This window comes from Micropterus dolomieu, linkage group LG22, assembly GCF_021292245.1.
Source record: "Micropterus dolomieu isolate WLL.071019.BEF.003 ecotype Adirondacks linkage group LG22, ASM2129224v1, whole genome shotgun sequence".
NCBI lineage: Eukaryota > Metazoa > Chordata > Actinopteri > Centrarchiformes > Centrarchidae > Micropterus > Micropterus dolomieu.
In genome coordinates this window covers 35589778-35610669 of record NC_060171.1, presented here as the reverse complement: position 1 = coordinate 35610669, position 20892 = coordinate 35589778, and the positions used below count along the sequence as shown (strand labels likewise).

General features: G+C 41.9%; 1 protein-coding gene across 1 annotated transcript in view; it reads left to right on the top strand.

Moving 5' to 3' along the window:
- Positions 1–20892, top strand: part of LOC123962260 — a 173409-nt gene that overhangs the window by 73344 nt on the left and 79173 nt on the right. Inside the window, exon 11 of the mRNA XM_046038287.1 lies at positions 9142–9218. Coding sequence (XP_045894243.1) covers positions 9142–9218 — 77 coding nt within the window. The remainder of the gene's footprint in view (positions 1–9141; positions 9219–20892) is intronic.

The following is a 20892-nucleotide window of genomic DNA, read 5'->3' as shown; positions in this document are numbered from 1 at the left end:
CCTATTCTCTATCCATCTTTCTCTTGCACATTAACCACTTAAACTAATTAATTACTTGAGCTGAACAATTTGGGGTGAATATATAGCAAAATCTTCTAACAAATGTAATTATTTGCCATTATTTAAACTGATGTTATATATATATTGATAAAAGCTGCATAATTGTCCACTTCTAGTAATAATAACAGGTCGGTCATATCTGCACTTTAGCTGCTTAAGCTAACGTTAACATTAGCTTCACAGACAGGAAGAGCTACTACACAGCCCTCAATCTCTGAGCTTTAGATTCAAAACCTTTAAGGTGATGAGCTGAAAACATTATTAAGACTTGCTTGACAGTTTAGCTTTCAAGCATGATGGTTTAGCTGCAGTTCATGATCTTTGTCATTCAACTCAACAGCCACCGAACTAGCTGCTAACTATGTGTCTGAAAATTACATGATGTGATCAGCTACATTGTTTATCTAGAGAAAGTCTTATAACACACTTGCTATTTATGATCAACAAATAGACATAGTCCAGTCTCTCTTTTCAAAAATTTAAACCATCTTTATTTGCAGGAATCTCTCTCTCACACACACACACACAAACATTGCAGCAACCAGACAACAGCTAGGAGTTTTATTGTGTATTTCCTCCAACTGACAGAATTAACATTTACAGGCTACAGCTGACGACATTAGCCAGCAGTAGTCATTGACTATCACCACAGCTTGTTTAGACATTATGATGTAAGTTATCATTTTAGAAACCACAGCTTTGCTATAGAAATCATTTGAAACTGAAATTCCTTTATTGTCATTGCATAATACATTCAAAGAAATTCAGGTGCACTACCTGAAACGGTGCTCAGATATATACATAAAAAACTCACACACCTAACATTTACACATATGTCACACATACACATTTGTCAACACATGCATGGTGGTATTGCACAGGTTAAAATAATAAGTAGATAGTGGTAATATGAAATTGCACAGTTGTGTCTATAAGGTGTGATGTCAGTGCAGAGTTCAGCATGGTAATGGCTTTTGGCTAGGAACTGTTCATCAGCCTTGTGGTCCGTGTTAAGAATCAGAAAGAGCTTTGAGATGTGGGTACACAGGAATCTAAAGCTGGATACTCTCTCCACTCTGGCACTGTTTATGCACAGTTGTCAACCAGTTTCTTACTGAAATCAATGATGTTTTTTGGTGTGATGTGCCAAGTTATTTTCTATGCACCCATCTGTCAGTCTCTGTACTTCCTTCCTGTTTGAAGACTCGTCTCCATCAGTGATCAGCCCCACCACTGTCGTGTCATCTGCAGATTTGATAATGGCGTTAATATTGTGGGCTACTATGCAGCCATATGTGTACAGAGAGTAGAGGAAAGGGCTCAAAACAGCCCTGTGGAGCTCCTGTGCTGAGTGACAGAATGGAGTAGTGTTATGCTGGAGGCCTAGGTCTAAAGGCGGAGCTGTAATCCATAGACAGCAGTCATGCATATGTTGCTTGCTGTTCCAGGTGAGCAGTGCATTGAAATAGCGTCGTCCGTTGACCTGTTGGATCTGCATGCATATTGGTGAGGGTCTTGAGTGGGTGGGAGAGCAGCCTTGATGAGTATGATGAGTACCTGGCTGTTGGTGTCTAGACCTGGAGTGGTGGTCATGACAGTCTCTGGTCTCTCCTCCTAATAATGAATTGCTATTTCATGGTGGCATACATTAGGCTAGTCCATGCAGGGGGATTGTACTTGTATCAGGGCTCTGGGACATTTACTGACCTGGAAGCCAAGAGATACCACAGAATCATGTCAGTAACAGGGCAGGGACTGTGTGTGTGTGTGTGTGTTTGTGTGTGTGTGTGTTTGTGCGACAGTTGTTAATCTGGCTCCACTGTTTGTATGGGGCACGGTATCCAGGCAACCTGATGATTTGATCAAGACTTAACAGTAGACAGTGAAACTAGAGGTGGGCTGAGAAATGGTTGTGCTGTGTATAAATGTTCTGTTATGGATGAGTGTGTGCAGTCTGTGTGTGTCTTTGTACTCGGGCATACTGTAGAGTGTGTGAACATAGAACTAAAAAGTCAAAGGAAGTGAAGGGCACTTTGTTTCAGCTGCTGTATGTCATTAATTGCAGGACAGTCATGCAGAGCCACATCAACATCCTGTAACAGCGATGACTCAGTGTGTTAATGGCAAGTAATGATGGTAATTATAACATTTGTCAGCTTTATTGGGGCACAAGTTCCGCAGCTTGCTATCCCATCCCTCCCACAGGCAGACTTCAGAGCTCAGCTCGCACTCAGAATAGGAAATGATGCTATGCAAGTTGAACACCAATGCAGGGCATTTGGGGGCATCATTTCACTAGACTTAAAGAATAACTTCACATTTAACAATTTGGATTTTATTTTTGGTCTCATCCACCCAAACTGTAAACATGAGATATCTGTGAAGGTTCTCAGTCATCCAGGTCATAATTATCCTACAAAGGTTCAAATCAAGGGCAACTGGACTTGGTTGAAGATACTAGAAGACATTTCGTCCCTCATCCAAGAGACTTCTTCAGTTCTGAAATGACTACTAGGGAATCTCAGCTATTTAACTGAGTTGAAAACATGAGAGTTTACAGATTAACTTCAGATGTGCACACCTGTCATGTTTGACCTCAAATAAATTGGTTTAGAGTGTAGAGAGAAAGAATTAGAGATACTGTCTCTACGCTCTGACATTAAAGGATTAAACTTCAGTTTGTACATTATCAGGGCAGAAGAGATGCTCACGGCCAGCATTACATCATAGACCAAAGAAATGGAGAGAAGTTATGGAGATGAAAAGCTTCTCTCTCTAAATGAATAGCTGAGTAGAGGCCAAAACTCTGACCAAAAACAGGTTAGAGTTACCGTAAAATTAGTAAAACAGCCAGTAAGAGTGGCAGCTTTGTAGGTATATAATGTTTCCCAGGCTGGACAGCTGGGTCAAGATGAAGCTTTCCATTTCACCCCCTAATTATTTTAACTGGAAACATTACTAACTCAGGTGATCCAACTGACTCACCATGAGAAGAGAAAAGTCATCACTAACAAGATCCTCCTTGCTTCGCTCTCAGTTCTAAGACCTTGACTAAACGTGGCAAAGACAAATATAGTATCTAAACTCTGAAAATGCTGATCAGACAGCATGGGTTTAGGCTGGCCTTTTATTGTGGCCAGCCTAAGGCACAAATAATATAAACTACTAGCAGGGCTGCCCTTATGTCACCTCATATCGTCATATGAGGCTACCTTTCCAGAGTTGATTCTGTGTTTTATTATAGCCTAAGTACTCATGCCATAGGAAAGCAGAAGATGCGCTTGTATGGGAATAATCTGGAAAATAAAGAACTTGATTCAGGTGGAAGTATCTCTAGTTACTCAGAGCCACCAGAACTTTGTGATGATAAACATAAATCCAGTCAAATTCAAATTAGCTTTATTGGCATGAATGTATAGCAACAATATTGCCAAAGCTATATATAAAGTACATATTAATTTCATACATTTCATTAGATGAGGAAAATAAAACAGCAAAAGTTGTGTGTGTGTGTTAATACAAAATAAAATAATAATAATAATAAATATATATAAAATATAAAAATTCCGCAAAAATAAATATTTAAAAAAGTAAATAAGTAAAACAATAAGTGTGTGTGTGTGTGTGTGTGTGTGTGTGTTAGAAAATTAAAATAATATATTAAATTAAAATAAATAAACAGTGTGTGTGTGTGTGTGTGTGTGTGTGTGTTAAAAATAAATCAATATTTTAAAAATTAAAATAAATTAATAAATAAATTTTTTGTGTGTTGTAATTTAGTGCTCCGCTGCAAACCTTCTTTAGTAGGTGAGAGCAACACTAAGTCATCTGCATACAGCAGACCTCTGATCGTTCAGGAGGAGGCCAGGTGCCGTGGAACTCTCTAGTTGGTTCTCTAATTCATTGATAGAATTGGACTGAGATTGCATCCCTGCATCACTCCCCAGCCCTGGGAGAAGAACGCTGTTTGTTTGTTTCCAATCTTTATGGCACATTCACTTTTTGTATACATGTTCTTAATCAAATCATATGTTTTTCCTCCAATGCCACTTTCAAGTAGCCTACAGAAAAGGCCCTCGTGCCAGATGGAGTCAAAGGCTTTTTGGAAGTCAACAAAACAGGCATAATGTTTAATTCTTGATCAATTAGAGTCTGGAGGGTAAATATATGGTCTGTTGTGCGGCAAATTGGCAAAAACACAATTTGGCATTTATGCAGAATATTGTGTTTATCAACAAAGTTGACAAGTTAATTAATGATAATTAATAATAATAATAATAATTAATTAATGATGTTGCAGAATATTTTTCCCAGGTTATTGGATACACATATTCCTCTGTAGTTATTTGGATCATATTTATCTCCCGATTTATGAATTGGGGTTATTAAACCTTTGTTCCAGATGTCTGGAAAAGTTGCTAGAATAGTATTGAATAGTTTTAGTATAGCCAAACTGATTTTATGGTATGAATATTTGATCATTTGAGGATTCCATCAGTACCACAAGCCTTTTTTCCTTTCAGGGACTGGATGACTTCTGTTAATTCTTGTTCTGTTACAGGGTAATCTAGAGGGTTTTGGTGTTTTTTTATCACCGCCTCCAGAGTTTTCCATTTTGTGAATATCTTGTACTGATCATCATTTTTTGGAATATTAATGTATAATTCACTAAAGTGATTAATCCAAGTATTTCCATCTTGGATCGCCAATTCACCCTGCTGGGTTTTGTTTAGGTTGTTCCATTTCTCCCAGAACTGGTTGGACTCTAGGTTTCCTCAATTTCACAGAGCTGCTTCTTGCTGTGTTGTTCTTTCTTAGTTTTTAGGGTGTACTTGTATTGTTTCAGAGTGGCCTCATATTGACAGCGTATGTTGTGGTTATCTGGGTCCCTGTGCTTTTCATTTGATAATTTTCTTAAAGTTTTCCTTGGGTTTTTGCATTCAGTGTCAAACCATTTGTTACTGTTCATTTGTTGAGATTTTGGTTTGGAGGCTTTCAAATTAGACAATGAAGCCAAATGATGAAATATTGAATTGATTTTGTCCACTGCAGAATTTACACCAGAATTATTCTGGGGAAATGTTCCAGTTAGAAATAAATGAGTTAAATCATGTATGTTTTGATTTTCCAGTGCCTTTTGGTACGCCCCCATGCTGTCTGGGGTCCATCTGTATGAGTATGTGCTGTTAAACAATTCATAGGCACTAGGTGCTCCAGACTTAGACTGAGCCCTTTTCAGATAGATAGTGATTTTGCTGTGGTCTGAGAGGGGTGTGAGGGGACTGACTGTGAAAGCTCTGAGAGACATTGGATCTAGATCTGTAATGAAATAATCTACCGCACTACTGCCAAGAGCTGAGCTGTAAGTGTAGCGACCCAGAGAGTCCCCTCGTAGTCTGCCGTTGACTTTGTACAGATCCAGCGTACGGCAGAGCTGTAAAAGCTGCATACTGCTTGTATTAGTAAGCTTGTCAAAGCTCTTTCTAGCAGGACATTCAGGGAGGGGGAAGCCGGTGTTTCCAGGTAAGTGTTTGTCTCCCTGTGTGTTCATAGTGTCAGCTCTTTCCCCACAGATTAATACATTTCCCATGGTTTTATAATGGTTAACTTGTAGACATGTTGCTCAGCACAAATCATCTGTTTGTTAATTTTCAACCATATATAAACTTCTTCTTTTTTAATAACTGTGATGGACTGGCTCAGTTCTGATTTACACCATATAATCAGGCCTCCTGAATCTCTGCCTTGGGTTATTGTGGGATTTTTTGTTGATGGTATAATAATCTCAGTGTAGCCGTGAGGACGACCAGTGGAAACATCTTCTCTGCACCATGTCTCCTGTAAAACTATGATGTCAGAGTATTTTACTCTCTATTAAAATCTGAATTTCTGCTCTTTAAAGCAAAAGCTGATGATCTCAGACCTTCCAACATGTTATTGTAAACGATTTCATCTCCAAGTGTAATCCGTTCAAAAATTAGACAAACATCTTAAAAAAATAAATTATAATCGTAATAATAATAAACTAGATATTAAAAAATAATAATAGTAACAAATGAAAAGAAAAAAGTGTAAAAAGAGGAAGAGTGATGTAAATAAATGAATAAAATATTAAACTTTGAGTGACATTTTAGAGTGTATCATGTGTGAGATACTGTTAAGAATTGTCCTTGTATTACTATTCATTTAAAATGATATACAACATGCTAAACTATTACTTATTGTGATGTCTCTAAGAGGTCTCTGCTCTTCCACCATGTAGCTATATCTATCAAGGCTCACACTGGGGTAATGGACTTACAGGGCACGACTCAAGGTGGTTCACAAAAGACAAAGGCTACACAGGTGGAGCACATTAGGGCGCTGACTGGTAATCACACAGGAGGGAAGGCAGACGAAGACCTGAAACGAGACACAAGATGACTCACTGAAGTACAACAGGAAGTGGTAACAGACAAACTGAACACATAACCTAACTGCAGGAGCTGGGCGTGACAATATGGGGCAAGAGCAGAGCAGGTTTAGCATGTGTAATATGTCTTTGAGTTCACCAGAGGGGGGCGGGGCTGTGGCCCTTCTCACCGCTACAGCATAGTTCAGTCCAATAGGCTGCTGCTCCTGTAGTCTTGGTTCTGCCGTTGGGATGGGGGGGGTATAGGACCTCCAGACCGGGGGGCACTCTGGCTGGGTATCAGAGGCCAGTGTTGTGTTGGCTGTGAAGTGGGCTGTGGGTTGTGATGTTGGTGACGCGGTGGATTTGGACTCTCTGACAACCGGGGATAGATGCATGGTGGAGGTCTGAATGGTCTTGAAGGTCTAGGAGATCCTGGAGGTCTGCGTGGGGTCTGCGCGGTGTGGTTACCCCTTGAAGTGGTAGTAGGGCTCCTTCCAAGGGCAACATCCTTCAGGGTCCTAGGAAGGTGGGGACTGCATTTCTGTGTCTCTGTATGTTATCATACAGGCAGTCCAGGTGGAGACTCAGGTGGTGGGCCAAGAACACGGGTTTGGTTTCTCTGAGGAAATGCAGATGCAAAACATACAATCCAGAAGTGCACAAACATGATATAGGCCTCCTAAAGTTTTAATCCAGTTGCGCTAATTGTGAAATTTTTCTTAAATAAAAATAATTTATTCTTTGCCCTTGTTTCTAATACAGATAATTTTCTACTCTGTATTACGAGTTACTGCTATAAATAAACAGTATGTCGGAGCCGGACATTAGCATGAAACGACTGAGGGCTGGACGATAGCACGAAAGGAATGAGAGCCAGCTACTGTGGTTGGTGGAAGTAGATTGCTGGGGTGCTGGCATCCCGGTGCCAGGTTCCCCTGCTAAGGCTGGCTGATGTAGGCCTATCTGCTGGAGCTGAATGGCATGTATGTTGATGATTTAATGTAGTTTGTTCTGTATAATGTAAGCTGCTGGTGCTGTTGCTGTAAACACTGATGCGAGGTGGAGGCCCGGAAGTTTACTGTCTTGAGCTGGAGGAAATATGTAAACTGTCCCTTTAACAGTGGCGCTGATGTCACGGCGTGCGTAATGCGTCACCCGGAAGGGAGCTGGTGTTGATGGAACTGTGGGCATGCCATGCTGACATGATAGCTTGCTGCATGATAGTTTGCTGGATTGTCTGCTCTGTAAACAGGATTCTTTCATCTTTAAGAGTTTCTAAAGAGTGGCTATAGTCTGTTTCGAAATTGTTTATGAAGACTGTTTGATGCAGGGCCTCGCTGGAGCGGGGTAACGCTCTGATCAGCTGTTCTTGTGAGGCGGAGGATTCTCGGGTGAAATGTTCAATATTGTTGAGATGTAGCGGACCATGGAAGAGATGGAGTTAAGGCTTGACTCACCCACTTCCTGGCCAGCTTTACGATTGTGTAAAAAGGGCTCTCAGAATGGCGATGGAAGAGAAGAGTTTGTCTTCTGTCTTCGTGGACATTGAAAATGATTGTTGTGAGTTTGTCCGAATAATTCATCGTCCGATGGAGATATACTGATACTTCTCGAAGATGTAAGTGGATGGGTGGAATAGCTTGTGATGATTCATGGTATGGGATAACAGCGTTAGCGTAGCGGGCTGAGCAAGCTGTTGCTTGGTCTCAGTTCGGGTGCAGAATGCAAGAGCGAAGAAGAGGAGCTGGGATGTGTGGGTATTTATGGAAATGCTGGCGATGACGTTGTTGATGTGTGGTCCTGCTCCTGAAATTCTGCTAATTAGCTCCACATATTGTTATTTTGTGTTGGGATGTACTATTTGATGAGATTAGATATACCTGTATTAGTCTTAGCCCAGAAATCATGTTTCAACTTCACCTGTACATTTTTTAAAGACTTTTTATTGATTCCATTCAGCATTGTCCCATTAGCTTTTAACATCTCACAGATACACTGAACAAAATTATAAACCCAACATTTTTGTTTTTGCCTCCATTCATCATGAGCTGAACTCAAAGATCTAAGACTTTCTCTATGTACACAAAAGGCCTATTTCTCTAAAATAGTGTTCACAAATCTGTCAAAATCTGTGTCAGTGAGCACTTCTCCTTTGCCGAGATAATCCATCCACCTCACAGGTGTGGCAAATCATGATGTTGATCAGACAGCATCCATGAACCAGCACCATTTAAAAACTCTGAAATCATTCAAACCATCTTAATGACCTTGTCCTGTGTCCATGTGAGCTTTATAGTGTAATTTTTAACTCAATGTGACCACACACACTATAATAAGTGTTGTAGGTCCAAGCATTGGTCTGTTTTCCCCTAACAGTCCCTGTTGCCATCAGGTATTATATCCACCACCCTGTGTGTTAGTGTATAGCTCTAGCTTTGTTGATGCTGCAGGGCTGTAGGGAAGATGTGTAGCCTTTCTAGTAAAGAAGACAAAAAAGTATTTTATTGGTACTTTACTCACTTTTCATCCCTTTGACCCGTGTTCAGTTCCTTGATGTATTCTCGTCTCCTAATGTCTGATATAATAATACAGGAACTCAGAAATGCTTGTCATTTTGTAAATTTAACACTGAACACTAACCTGAGGATGCCTTATAATGACTGACTAATGTTCTCTGTCCTCTACAGAAGCAGAAACGGTCCCAGCAGCAAAAGAAGAGTGTCAACAGGCCTGGACAGACTCAGACAGTGCACACATTCTACAGGTGACTGTGAATTTTAGTGAACACAATGAAAACAGAATTCTCCTGGTGGTACACAGCTACAAAAAAGTGTTTAGAATGCAGACATTCATGTGCAATATGAAACACAAGGGGAAAAGGCTGGATCCATCCAGAGCTGCACTAAAGCTGATACACCTGTATTCTCTGTCCTAACAGTAGGTGGGTTTGTCTATACAACACCTTTAATCTGACCAATCTGATGTTTTGGGAAAGAAATTTATTGACACTTTTTCACCGCAGTCTGGAATAACATAAGATATCTGTGGCACCACCTCCAAACACCTGACCAATCGCTGTGTGAAGCAGGTGGCCAAGTGTGATAGGTATGATAGATTTTTGGAAGCTTTTGGCACTATTAAAATATTATTCACACAAGGCAGGTAACAAACCAGGCTGCAGTGCAAACAAACCAAGGCAAATACAAACTGCGAAAACTGGTAACCGGCCTCAAGACAAGAGTCCATTTCCATTGATCAGAACTCCAAACTCACGGGTCCAATGATTCTGCCTCTACACTTATTCCGTCAGATGATGTGATCATGAGCTATCTGTACTTACATCCTCACTGCTCTTCAAGCCTATTGAGGTTAGGCTAGGTCAGACCTGACTAAACCATGTCAGATGAGACCAGCCCAAGGTCTCAATTAAAGGCTACAATTAAATAAAAAAGTAGTGTGAGGCGTTTTTTGTTGTTGTTGCTAGTCAACCACACAATCATCTGTCCTCAGCTCTTAAAGTGCTGGAGCCGGTTGCAAAAAAAACCTTAGGTTAAGAGTCTGCAGCGCCTTGTAAACAACGAAATGACAAGCTGACGTATGACATTGTTTTGCAAGAAAACAATGCAATAATAGGACAAATTACCGGAAAGGTTGCAGTGATTGATCAAAATTACAAGTCACGCTGAATTCACAGGGATTTGTTGAATTTGTGTTGTTGCGATCGCAAAATCCTAGAGGGGCTGAGTCAAGAAATCCCTTAAGTGCATCCAGCTGTTGCACAACAGACCTTAGCAACCAAACTAAGTAAAAATTATGAGCGATGGCTTAATTTAAGATTATAGGCTACATAACTTTACCTGATAGGCCTTCATCTGGTTTTGCAGAGATGCTCTGCCATGCGAATTCCCTCCTGTTGATAATTATTTAGTAAACAGTAATAGATTCTGGAACCTCACAAACAGCGAGGATCAGTCTCTCTTCCAATGATTTGTGCTGCGCATACAAAAAGTTCAAGACAATTCAACTTTGGCACTGGGCGGCCATGTGCGTGAGGCGAGCACAACTGCGACAGTTTCACGGGAATGCGCCTGCTTGTTGCTACACCTTGTTCTCGACCACTTCACCTCACTCTAACAGGGACACTTAAACATAGACTGTTCATGCTGCTCCCTGATAAAAGAAAATTTTTTCTGCTGATACCTATTCAGAAAAAAAAACAAAGAAAATACATTCAGATATGTTAACCCGTTGCTCAGAAGGTGCCTGTTATGATGTTATGATTGAGGCTCTGGACTCTGATGGTAACTTGTTTTAACAAGCTATAAAAGGTAATGCCCTGGCAGTGGCAAATAGCTTTGGTTTTATATTTGTTTGCAAACCACATGTTATTGCACTTTTGTGTATATAGCAGTAGATTTAAATTAAAAGCGCGCAATACACTACTTTAGAATTCATTATTCAATTTTGCGCGTACCGTAAAATTAATAGCCCAGGCTTTTATTTGCTAAAATCACTGAATTGACCCTGGCTTTTTTTCGGCTGCTTGTACCCGCAATCTTGTTCTTTCGGTCATGACCAGGCTTCATGACCATAGGCGAGGGTAGGAGCGAAAATCGACCGGTAGATCGAGAGCTTTTCCTTACGGCTCAGCTCTCTTTTCGCCACAACGGTGCGGTAAAGCGAGTGCAATACCGCCCCCGCTGCTCCAATTCTCCGGCCAATCCCCTGCTCCAGTCTCCCCTCACTCGTGAACAAGACCCTGAGGTACTTGAACTCCTTCACTTGGGGTAAGGACTCATTCCCTACCTGGAGTTGGCACTCCACCGGTTTCCTGCTGAGAACCATGGCCACAGATTTAGAGGTGCTAATCCTCATCAAACTGCTTCACACTTGGCTGCGAACAGATCCAGTGAGAGCTGAAGGTCATGGACCGATGATGCCATCAGGACCACATCATCCGCAAAAAGCAGTGACGAGATCCCAAGCCCCCCGAACCGCAGCCCCTCCTCGCCACGACTACGCCTTGATATCCTGTCCATGAATATCACAAACAGGATAGGTGACAAAGCGCAGCCCTGGCGAAGTCCAACCCTCACCTGGAAAGAGTCTGACTTACTGCCGAGTACTCAGACACAGCTCTCGCTTTGGATGTACTGGGATTGGATAGCCCTGTGAAGGGCCCCCCTCACCCCATACTCCCGCAGCACCTCCCACACTATCTCCCAGGGGACCCGGTCATACGCCTTCTCCCGACATACAAAAGCATATGTAGACTGGATGGGCATACTCCCAAGCCCACTCCAGGATCCTCAGTAAGAGTGAGAGTAAGGTGAGGGTAAAGAGCTGGTCAGTTGTTCCACGACCGGGACGAAAATCGCATTGTTCCTCTTTGATCTGAGGTTCGGCAATCGGCCGAACCCTCCGTTCCAGCACCTTGGAGTAGACTTTACCGGGGAGGCTGAGAAGTGTGATACCCCTGTAATTGGCACACACTCTCTGGTCCCCCTTTTTGAACAGGGGAACCACCACCCCAGTCTGCCACTCCTTGGGCAACTTCCACGCAATGTTAAAGAGACGTGTCATCCAAGACAGCCCCTCCACACCCAAAGCTTTTAGCATTTCTTGGCAGATCTCATCAATCCCCGGGGTTTTGCCACTGTGGAGTTGTTTGACTACCTCAGTGACTTTCACCAGGGAAACTGACGAGAATCCCCCATCAGCCTCGAGCTCTGCTTCTACTAAAGAGGGCGTGTCAGTCAGATTTAGGAGTTCCTCAAAGTGTTCCTTCCACCGCCCAATTACCTCCCCAGTTGAGGTCAACAGGGTCCCATCCTTACTGTACACAGCTTGGACGGTTCCCCGCTTCCCCCTCCTGAGATGGCGGACAGTTCTCCAGAAACACTTTGGTGCCGACCGAAAGTCCTTCTCCATGTCTTCTCCGAACTTCTCCCACACCCGCTGCTTTCCATCTGCCACAGCAGAGGCTGCAGTCCTTCGGGCCCGTCGGTACCTTGCAACCACCTCCGGAGTCCTCCGAGACAACAAATCCCGGAAGGCCTCCTTCTTTAGTCGGACGGCTTCCGTGACCACCGGTGTGAGGGTTACCGCCCCTTGAGGCACCTAAGACCTTGAGACCACAGCTTCCCACTGCGGCTTCAGCGATAGAAGCTTTGAACATTGCCCACTCATGTTCAATGTCCCCAACCTCCACAGGGATGTCAGAAAAGCTCTGCCGGAGGTTTGAGTTGCAGATCTCACGGACAGGGGCCTCCTCCAGACGTTCCCAGTTCACCCGCACTACCCATTTGGGCTTACCAGGTCTGTCCAGAGTCTTCACCCACCCCCTGACCCAACTCACCACCAGATGGTGATCAGTTGACAGCTCCGCCCCTCTCTTCACCCGAGTGTCCGAAACATGCGGCCTCAAATCAGATGAAACGATTACAAAATCGATCATTGATCTTCGGCCTAGGGTGCTCTGGTACCATTTACACTGATGAGCATCCTTATGCTCGAACATGGTGTTCTTTATAGACAATCCAAGTCTAACAACAAACACCCACTCGGGTTCAGATCAGGGGGGCCGTTCCTCCCAATCACGCCTTTCCAGGTATCTCCATCATTGCCCACATGCGCTTTGAAGTCTCCCAGTAGAACTATGGAATCCCCTACTGGAGCTCCATACAGAACTCCATTCAGGGTCTCCAAGAAGGCCGAATACTCTAAACTGCTATTTGGTGCATATGCACAAACAACACTCAGAGTTTTCCCCCCCAGTACCCAAAGGCGTAGGGAGGCGACCCTCTCGTTCACCGGAGTAAACTCCAACGTAGCGGTGCTCAGCCGGGGACTTGTGAGTATCCCCACACCCGCCTTGCGCCTCACACCTTGAGCAACTCCAAAGAAGAATAGTGTCCATCCACTATCAAGGAGTACGGTTCCAGAACCGAGGCTGTGCGTGGAGGTCAGCCCCACCAGATCTAATTGGTAGCGCTCCATCTCCCGCACAAGTTCTGGCTCCTTCCACCACAGAGAGGTGACGTTCTTTGTCCCCAGAGCCAGCCTCTGCCGCCCGGGTCTGGTCCGTCGAGGTCTCTGACCTTCACTGTCACCCATGTGGCAGCGCACCCGACCCCTGCGGATCTTCCGATGGATGGTGGGTCCAAAGGATGGAGAGGGGGGTGCCACGTTGCTTCTTCGGGCTGAGCCCGGCCGGGCTCAGTGGCAAACCCGGCCACCAGGCGCTCGCCGACGAACCCTCCCTCTGGGCCTGGCTCCAGACGGAGGCCCCGGGCTTCCTCCGGGCAGGGTCTCTCCTCCTCTTCCTCAATTTGTCATCAAGGGTCTTTGTGAACCATTCTCAGTCTGGCCCCTCACCTTTATTTGGGACAGACCTTTAATTCCTCTTGCACAAAACTGAAATAGGCTACTGTGAAACAGTTTATTTATTTCAAACAGAATAGTACTTGTAAAAAAATTATCCAATAATATCAAATACACGTCATTCATTTGATCTAGCTCAGACAGATGGCTTATGCGCTTTTATTTTGAAGGTAGCAACGTAACAAAAACAACAACAGGATGCAGGCTGAGAGAAGTGTGGCAGAAGTTAGCAGACAGAGAGCGATGGACTTCACATGATAGGATTCACAACTTGAATTAATTTTTATAAAGAGCTGTTTTATTCTTTTGATTGGTGGACCCTTACAGAGTAATGGAATATAAATAATAAAGGAATGGACACATTCAGACTTAACGGTAGATAGATTTTGATACATTCGGTTAATTTTGGTTTGGTTTCACACTGCAATTATGCAAGCGCACCAATTTTACATGACAGACCTGCATCCTGTCATGATCATCTATGTGGGCTGCGTCTCCCTATACTTCACATTGATTGGTTTGTAAACTGCGGGTAGCTTTGACAAGAATGAATGCATGAGGGTTGAACAGATGCATATCGTTGGCACTATATTGCTATTATTTTGGCATTACTTCTTGCAGCACCAACGATACTTGAGGCTACTTCAAATTTGCCAAATAAACGTCCTCGTTGTGCTAACATTAGGCTACATTGTCGCTGGCAGGAAAGGAGGAGAAGACTGCAAGCAATCCTTCTGCTCCTCCGTTTGAGGAGAGACCAAAGACTTGATTGGCAGTTTGCTTCCATAGTGGCTGTCTGTTTCAAAAGATGAGCTGTCAGGGGAGATTTATAATGCATTTCTCCGTGCATTTTTTTATTTTCAGTTTACACTGGAACCGCCAAACTTCCTGTAAAATGGTCTGACAGTCCGAGCCATCAAAAAAATCGTCTGACCAAATTTCATCTGTTTGTGAACCGTGGTCCGGGGGATGTTTCACACCTGTAATTTTGGTTCAGATCAAAAAGTCCGAAAGTCTAGACCAAATGAGGAAGAAGCCCCCTGTGCAATACACCGGCAATTATTGAGCCGGTCAATGGGCAGCTGAACCCCCGTTTCCACTGTCTGCATGCTGAGCTTTGTGTGGATCCGAGCAGAGCTTGCAAGAATATTACTATATACTGGCAGGAGATGCTCAAGCGGGTCGGGGCTATCAGTAATTATTTAAGTGAAAAAGGGCTGCCTTTACAAGGCGATGATGAAGTAGCTTACATACAGTATGTGTGTTTGTGTGTGAATTATGGAAGAATATGTTTCATAGAACTGGATTGGTAGAGGTGAGACAGTCTGTGCTGTGCTGAAATGTGTTCATCATCCAGGAAAGCATTGTTGCAATCGAGTGGTGTAAATCCTGTATGATGGAGGATTTGTACAGGTGTTGATCAGTGTAAATTCTGTAGAGCCTGACCAATGTTGGTTTTTGGGGGCCAATGCTGATGGACTCCAGACTCTGTGAAGAAGGAGAGATGGCCGAGAAACAGCCAAGAGTGAAAAAGAAACAAACACTGCATGAAAAGCGGGATTTTCATCCCTGTAAACTGCCTTGAATCTCACTAATCCTCAGTAGTTGGGGGGGGTCAGGTGCTGGCGGAGGTGTTAACGACTCTACTTACCATATGAAAAGCAGCAGCAGCATACCAACCTGATCAATCACATCTGATTGGTTGGTAGATCAGTCGCTATTGGTCACCCTGGGCCTTTATAAATACAGCCTTGGGTAAACCGCTCCCTACTAATAATTATGTATAATTACTAACCCTCTATTAAATAAATACTGCACTTACTAAAGACTATATTCATGTAAAATGTTACATGTTGTATCCATGCTATTGGCCTACACTAATCACGGACATGAATTTATAAGGAACATGAGAAATTCATTAATGAGGCACATGTTGTTTAAAAGTTTTTTTTTATTTAAAAAAAAAGGCTAATGTGAAACATTATTTACAAACCATTTACAAAAGATATCAAATGCTGGGCTGCAGGATGAAGTGTCTGTCCACGTCTGAGTCATGTGGTGGTGGCTGAACATCATCCATTCTACAGATGCCTGTGATACCATGCTTTGTACTTTGGATTAGTCTCCAGCCTTGTCTGCAGCATGCAACAGGTTGGTGAGCTCCTGGCTGAGAAAACTTGGTCACACAATCCACCGCGACACCCCCCCAAAGCTGCAATCTTCCTCATCATATATCAGATCGATAGTGACACCTTTCCAGAACGCCACTTCATCTGCTGCCAGTCTTAAAATGAAATTTGTAACTCACTTCTGCTACAAAGCAGACAAAATAGAGTTTACAAAAATGAATAATAGAATGATAAACAGAAATAAACTGTTACCTATGTTTCACAGAGCAGTGCTGAGGATGAATCCGAGTCAGAGAAAGTCTCATGGCCTGGGGGAAACAATCTATCTCACTGAAAAATAATGTCACATTGACCAACAATGAATCTAATCCAACAAGTCCTACCCGCTTCCTTCTCAATCGACACTGGGCAGAACTGTCGCCCTAGCAGCAACATCTGGTTGACTGTACTGTCTCATAGTGAGTCTCACAAGTAGCTGGAAAACAAAATTTATGTGTGTTATAAACAAGGGCGTCACTTTGTGTTTAAAAGTGGTGGGGACATTTAAGGGCTCAGATTAGGGGTATGACGAAACACGTGACATTGCACAGGATATATATAATGGAGTACTTGCAGTGTAATGCAGTAGCTTATTATTATTTTCTGTTTAAGTTACTTTTTTTGGACAACGCTGATGTTTCTTGTCACCAGTGTAAATGACACCTTTGGTTATAAATAAATAGCATAGCCACAGTTAGGGCTACATATTGATTATTTTTCAAGTCGATTAAACTAACAATTATTTTTTTCAATTAGTCGATTAATCTAACGACTAATTTTGTTCATTTTAAAGAAAGAAAAGTTGCCTATTACTCGATTAACATACCAATTTATCAAAAATAAATATCAAAAACATGTCTAATCAATAAATCTATATTTTATTCAATCATCCTGATGAAGCACATTAGAATAATGACAATAGCAGCAAATCTTAAAATGAATCAAATTTCCATGTCACTGCTGTGTTGTGATAATAACAATAACAGACATTTATTAGGCTACTTTACTTAAAACTTTAAATGTTTCTGACATGGATTCATTTCAATATTGAGTAATGCAATATGATAATAAAATGTATTTCTGCATCAGTGAACACCTGGAAGGACTCACAGGCTGTACAGGCAGTCATAGATCATCTGTACTGTTAGTTTCAGCTGTTTTCTTGCTCATACGTGGCCGTTAAATAAACAGAAAATATGAAACAGCCGATAGTTACATGGCTCACGGTGTAACGTTGCGTTACCATGACAGCAGCGACATGACTTTTGAAACCTTTACTTCATTCTGTTTAGTTACCTGATTTCTGGAGGTGTCATTTCTGAGCAGTTACCATTTACATATGAAAGCCTCCCCTAGATCAAAGTTAGCATCATTAACAAAGACGAACGAAATAATGAAAACTAGATGTGAAAAAACATGGTCGTTAACGTGTGTGCTGGTCATTATATTTACTGCATGTCAGCTAGTGTGTGTTTTATTGTCTCACTGATATCTCAGCCAACCTTTCTCTTTGTGCTTCATTGTACTGTAGATTGCACGTGTTTCATTTATTTGTAGTATTTATTTAGATAATGTGTCAGTACTTCAAATATTTATATTTGATTAGTGTTTGGGCCCCTACGTACAAGGTGTCCCTTTTCACAAATCTGCATTATTTGTAATGATTTTACTTGTTTTTTAATGTTTGTTAAAAAAAACAAACTGGACTGAACCAAACTGAACTGAGCTTGGCATCCTGCAGCGACAAAGAGTAAAACTAACACTAAAACTAAACTAAAACTAAGCATTTTCAAAAAATAAAAACTAAACTAAACTAGCAAACCCACATTGAAAACTATTTAAAACTAAACTGAAATTAAAAACAAAAAGTCAAAACAAAATAAAAATAAAAAATAACAAAAAATAACCTTACCAAGTGGAAGCTGGGTTATGGGGGAACACTGACAAACAAAATCCACTTCAAATCCTGGAAGTTCCTGACAGTTTTTGGTGCTAGCCCAAAATTCCCATGTGCAGAGGTAAACCTGAACTTCTACGGCAATTTAACATGCCATAAACTGCCGAAAATCGAAGGTTATATGACCTGGCGTAACGATCCAGAAGCACACATAAAATTTGACTCGCCTGACTCCATGTCCCATGTCCATGAATCTGGTGCCCCAGTGCATGATGGGAGGGTGCTCAGCAAAGCCACCCCACGTTTCAGGGGTTAAACAAATTACCAAATCAATCAACCCTTAAACTCCCTGCAAAGAACGAAATTAGCTGGATGAGAACAAACAGGTTTCTTTTAGCTGTAGATAACAGCATGGAAGCCTGAATAAGTTAAGCCACATTTGAAGATCGCGACCCTGCTCAGTACTGCCGTGTTTGTGGATGTGGAAGGTCATAGGTGTGAGTGTCTGTCGTTTGCTGCCTCCTTGTGGTCAGAACAGGTATTACTACTTCCAGATGTCTCTCTCTGTCTCTACGTCACAGCTGGATGGTGTACAGCTGTTACCATGGTTATTGTTGTTTGTGTGCTGCTGATTGGTGACAGATGAACCAGTTTGTTTCCACTTCTTGATAGCAATGAGTTCCCACAATTACTTTGTTCCAGTTAGTGAATAATAGCGTTTACACTTTGACTCAATCCCAATCTCACAGACTCACAGACTTTGAGGTGCGGTCCCGGGAAGTCCGTGAGGGCTTAGGGCTGTCCCACTGTCAAATCGTCATGCGCGCGAGGGCTCTCTCGCCGACATTTTGAGCCCTTTATAGACCCTTTTCCCTTTTGGCTGAGGGAATTGCCCACAGTTCATAGTGGTATGACACCTACGCTGATGTTAAAATTGTTGAAAGTTTTCTTAAGATGGTGCATAGAACACATGAAGTCAGAGGAATGCAATCACCTTATTTCACACTGAGTTTATTGAACTATTTATTTTAGTTTTTGCTTAATGATTGACCAACAATAGTGTATTGATTAATTACAAATATATATTGAAATTTAGGCGACCTGTCCTCCACTCTGTAGGGCGAGAGCCTGCAGGACTTAAAATGTGATAAAGTGATAAAGTGGCAAAGTGTGCAACGTGTTTCAGCGTCGTCAAGGTAACGTGATAAAGTGGCAAAGTGCTGTCCCGTTCCCGTTTACAGCATTTTGAGCCCTTGCAGCCTCTTAAACTCAATCACTTTCCAAGTGAGGTCAGTAAAATCTGTGAGGGTTCAGGGCTTATGGTTTAGTGGGGACATTGGGATTGGGCCTTTGATTTACTAAGAACAACTTTCAACTGAAGCCATCAGCAGTATCTACACACACACACAAACACAGTTTACTTAATTGTTGGACTGAAAAGTAATTTCATTGCACTTTTCATACAGAGCAGGTCTAGACAGAACTGTTTGTGATAACATTAACAGAGACTCAACAATTTTGCCTTTTATATGTTGCTAAGAGACATTTGTGCCAAGACCATATTATAGCTGGCTGAAAAAGAAAAATAAGATGGACACATGCTGCAATGTAACAGATTGTTAAAAGAAACAAAAGTGATCAAGTAATAAAATGGAAAGTGAATTACAACAATGAAGTAATATGACCTTCAAAACTGTAAAACACACAGAAAGCCACTACGAGGTGGCCGAAGATGTGTTAGTCTATGAATGATCAGCACATGATGTGCAGACACTCTTGTCTTTGTCTGTTAGTTGTCTTGTCTTTTGTCCATTTGTTTGTTAGCTCTTCATTTTCTCCTGAACAACGTAGAAATGGAGAACCCACTAGAGGAAAGGGCTGCTGTACTGCAGCAGTGCGACACACAGCTGTCTTATACTGTACTTTAAAGGTTCAGTGTGCAAGATTTAGTAGCATCTAGTGGCGAGGGTTGTGAATTGCAACCCTCTATCCAGTCTACCACTGCCCCCTAACTTTTCAAAGAGCGTAGGACAGCTACGGTGGCTGACAACAGCACAAAAGGTGTCTCTTCTGAGACAGCAGAGAGTAGCCAGTCAAGAAATGAGGTTTCTTTAGGTATATTTATTAAGAAATTATATTTACATAATTATTCAGTAAAACCACATGTTATTGTGACTTGGCCACTGACAGATAACATGGAAAATGTAAGCCCTAAATGTAAGAGTGTGAAACACTGTCACTGTTTCTGCACCACAGTCCATTATAAAGAACACATTAGATTTTATAGTTTATACAAACACTGACAAGGGAAACATGTTTATTCTCTCTGTGATTATTGACCCTCGCCAAAACTGCCCGCCAACAATAATATCTGGCCTGCTGCCAGATTACGGTGCTTTGATAGAATCAAAAAATATAAATAAATAAATGCTTTGATAGCTCTCAGTCATGGCAGCAACAGTTACTCACATAATCAGAATCAGAATCCGCTTTATTGACAGGTATGTGTACACATACGAGGAATTTGACTCAGGATTGTACATTGCTCACGATGTGCCAGAGATGCTCACAAGTCTTTGAACTAGAGTCCACGTCAAGTCTCAAGTCTTAGAGCTAGAGTCCAAGTCAAGTCTCAAGTCTCTCGTGGTTATTACGAATGCTGTATCACCTGCTGCGTTCAATCCAGGTTGCTAATAAAACTGTAACCTGCTTTTCATTTACAGAGCACAACCATGTAATGTGCAATGCAATTATTGACAGCTTATTAAATACTGTAAGTTAACACACTCCCCAGACTCTTAAACCCAGTGTAACGTTAACTAAATAAAACTGTGACGTTGCATAATCAACAATAAACCTGTAACCTGTTTTTAACTTACAGAGCACAACCATGTATCCTAATGTACAATAACTCTACAATTATTGACAGCTTATTAAATACTGTAAGTCAACACACACCCCAGACTCTCAAACCCAGCGTAAGTTATAAC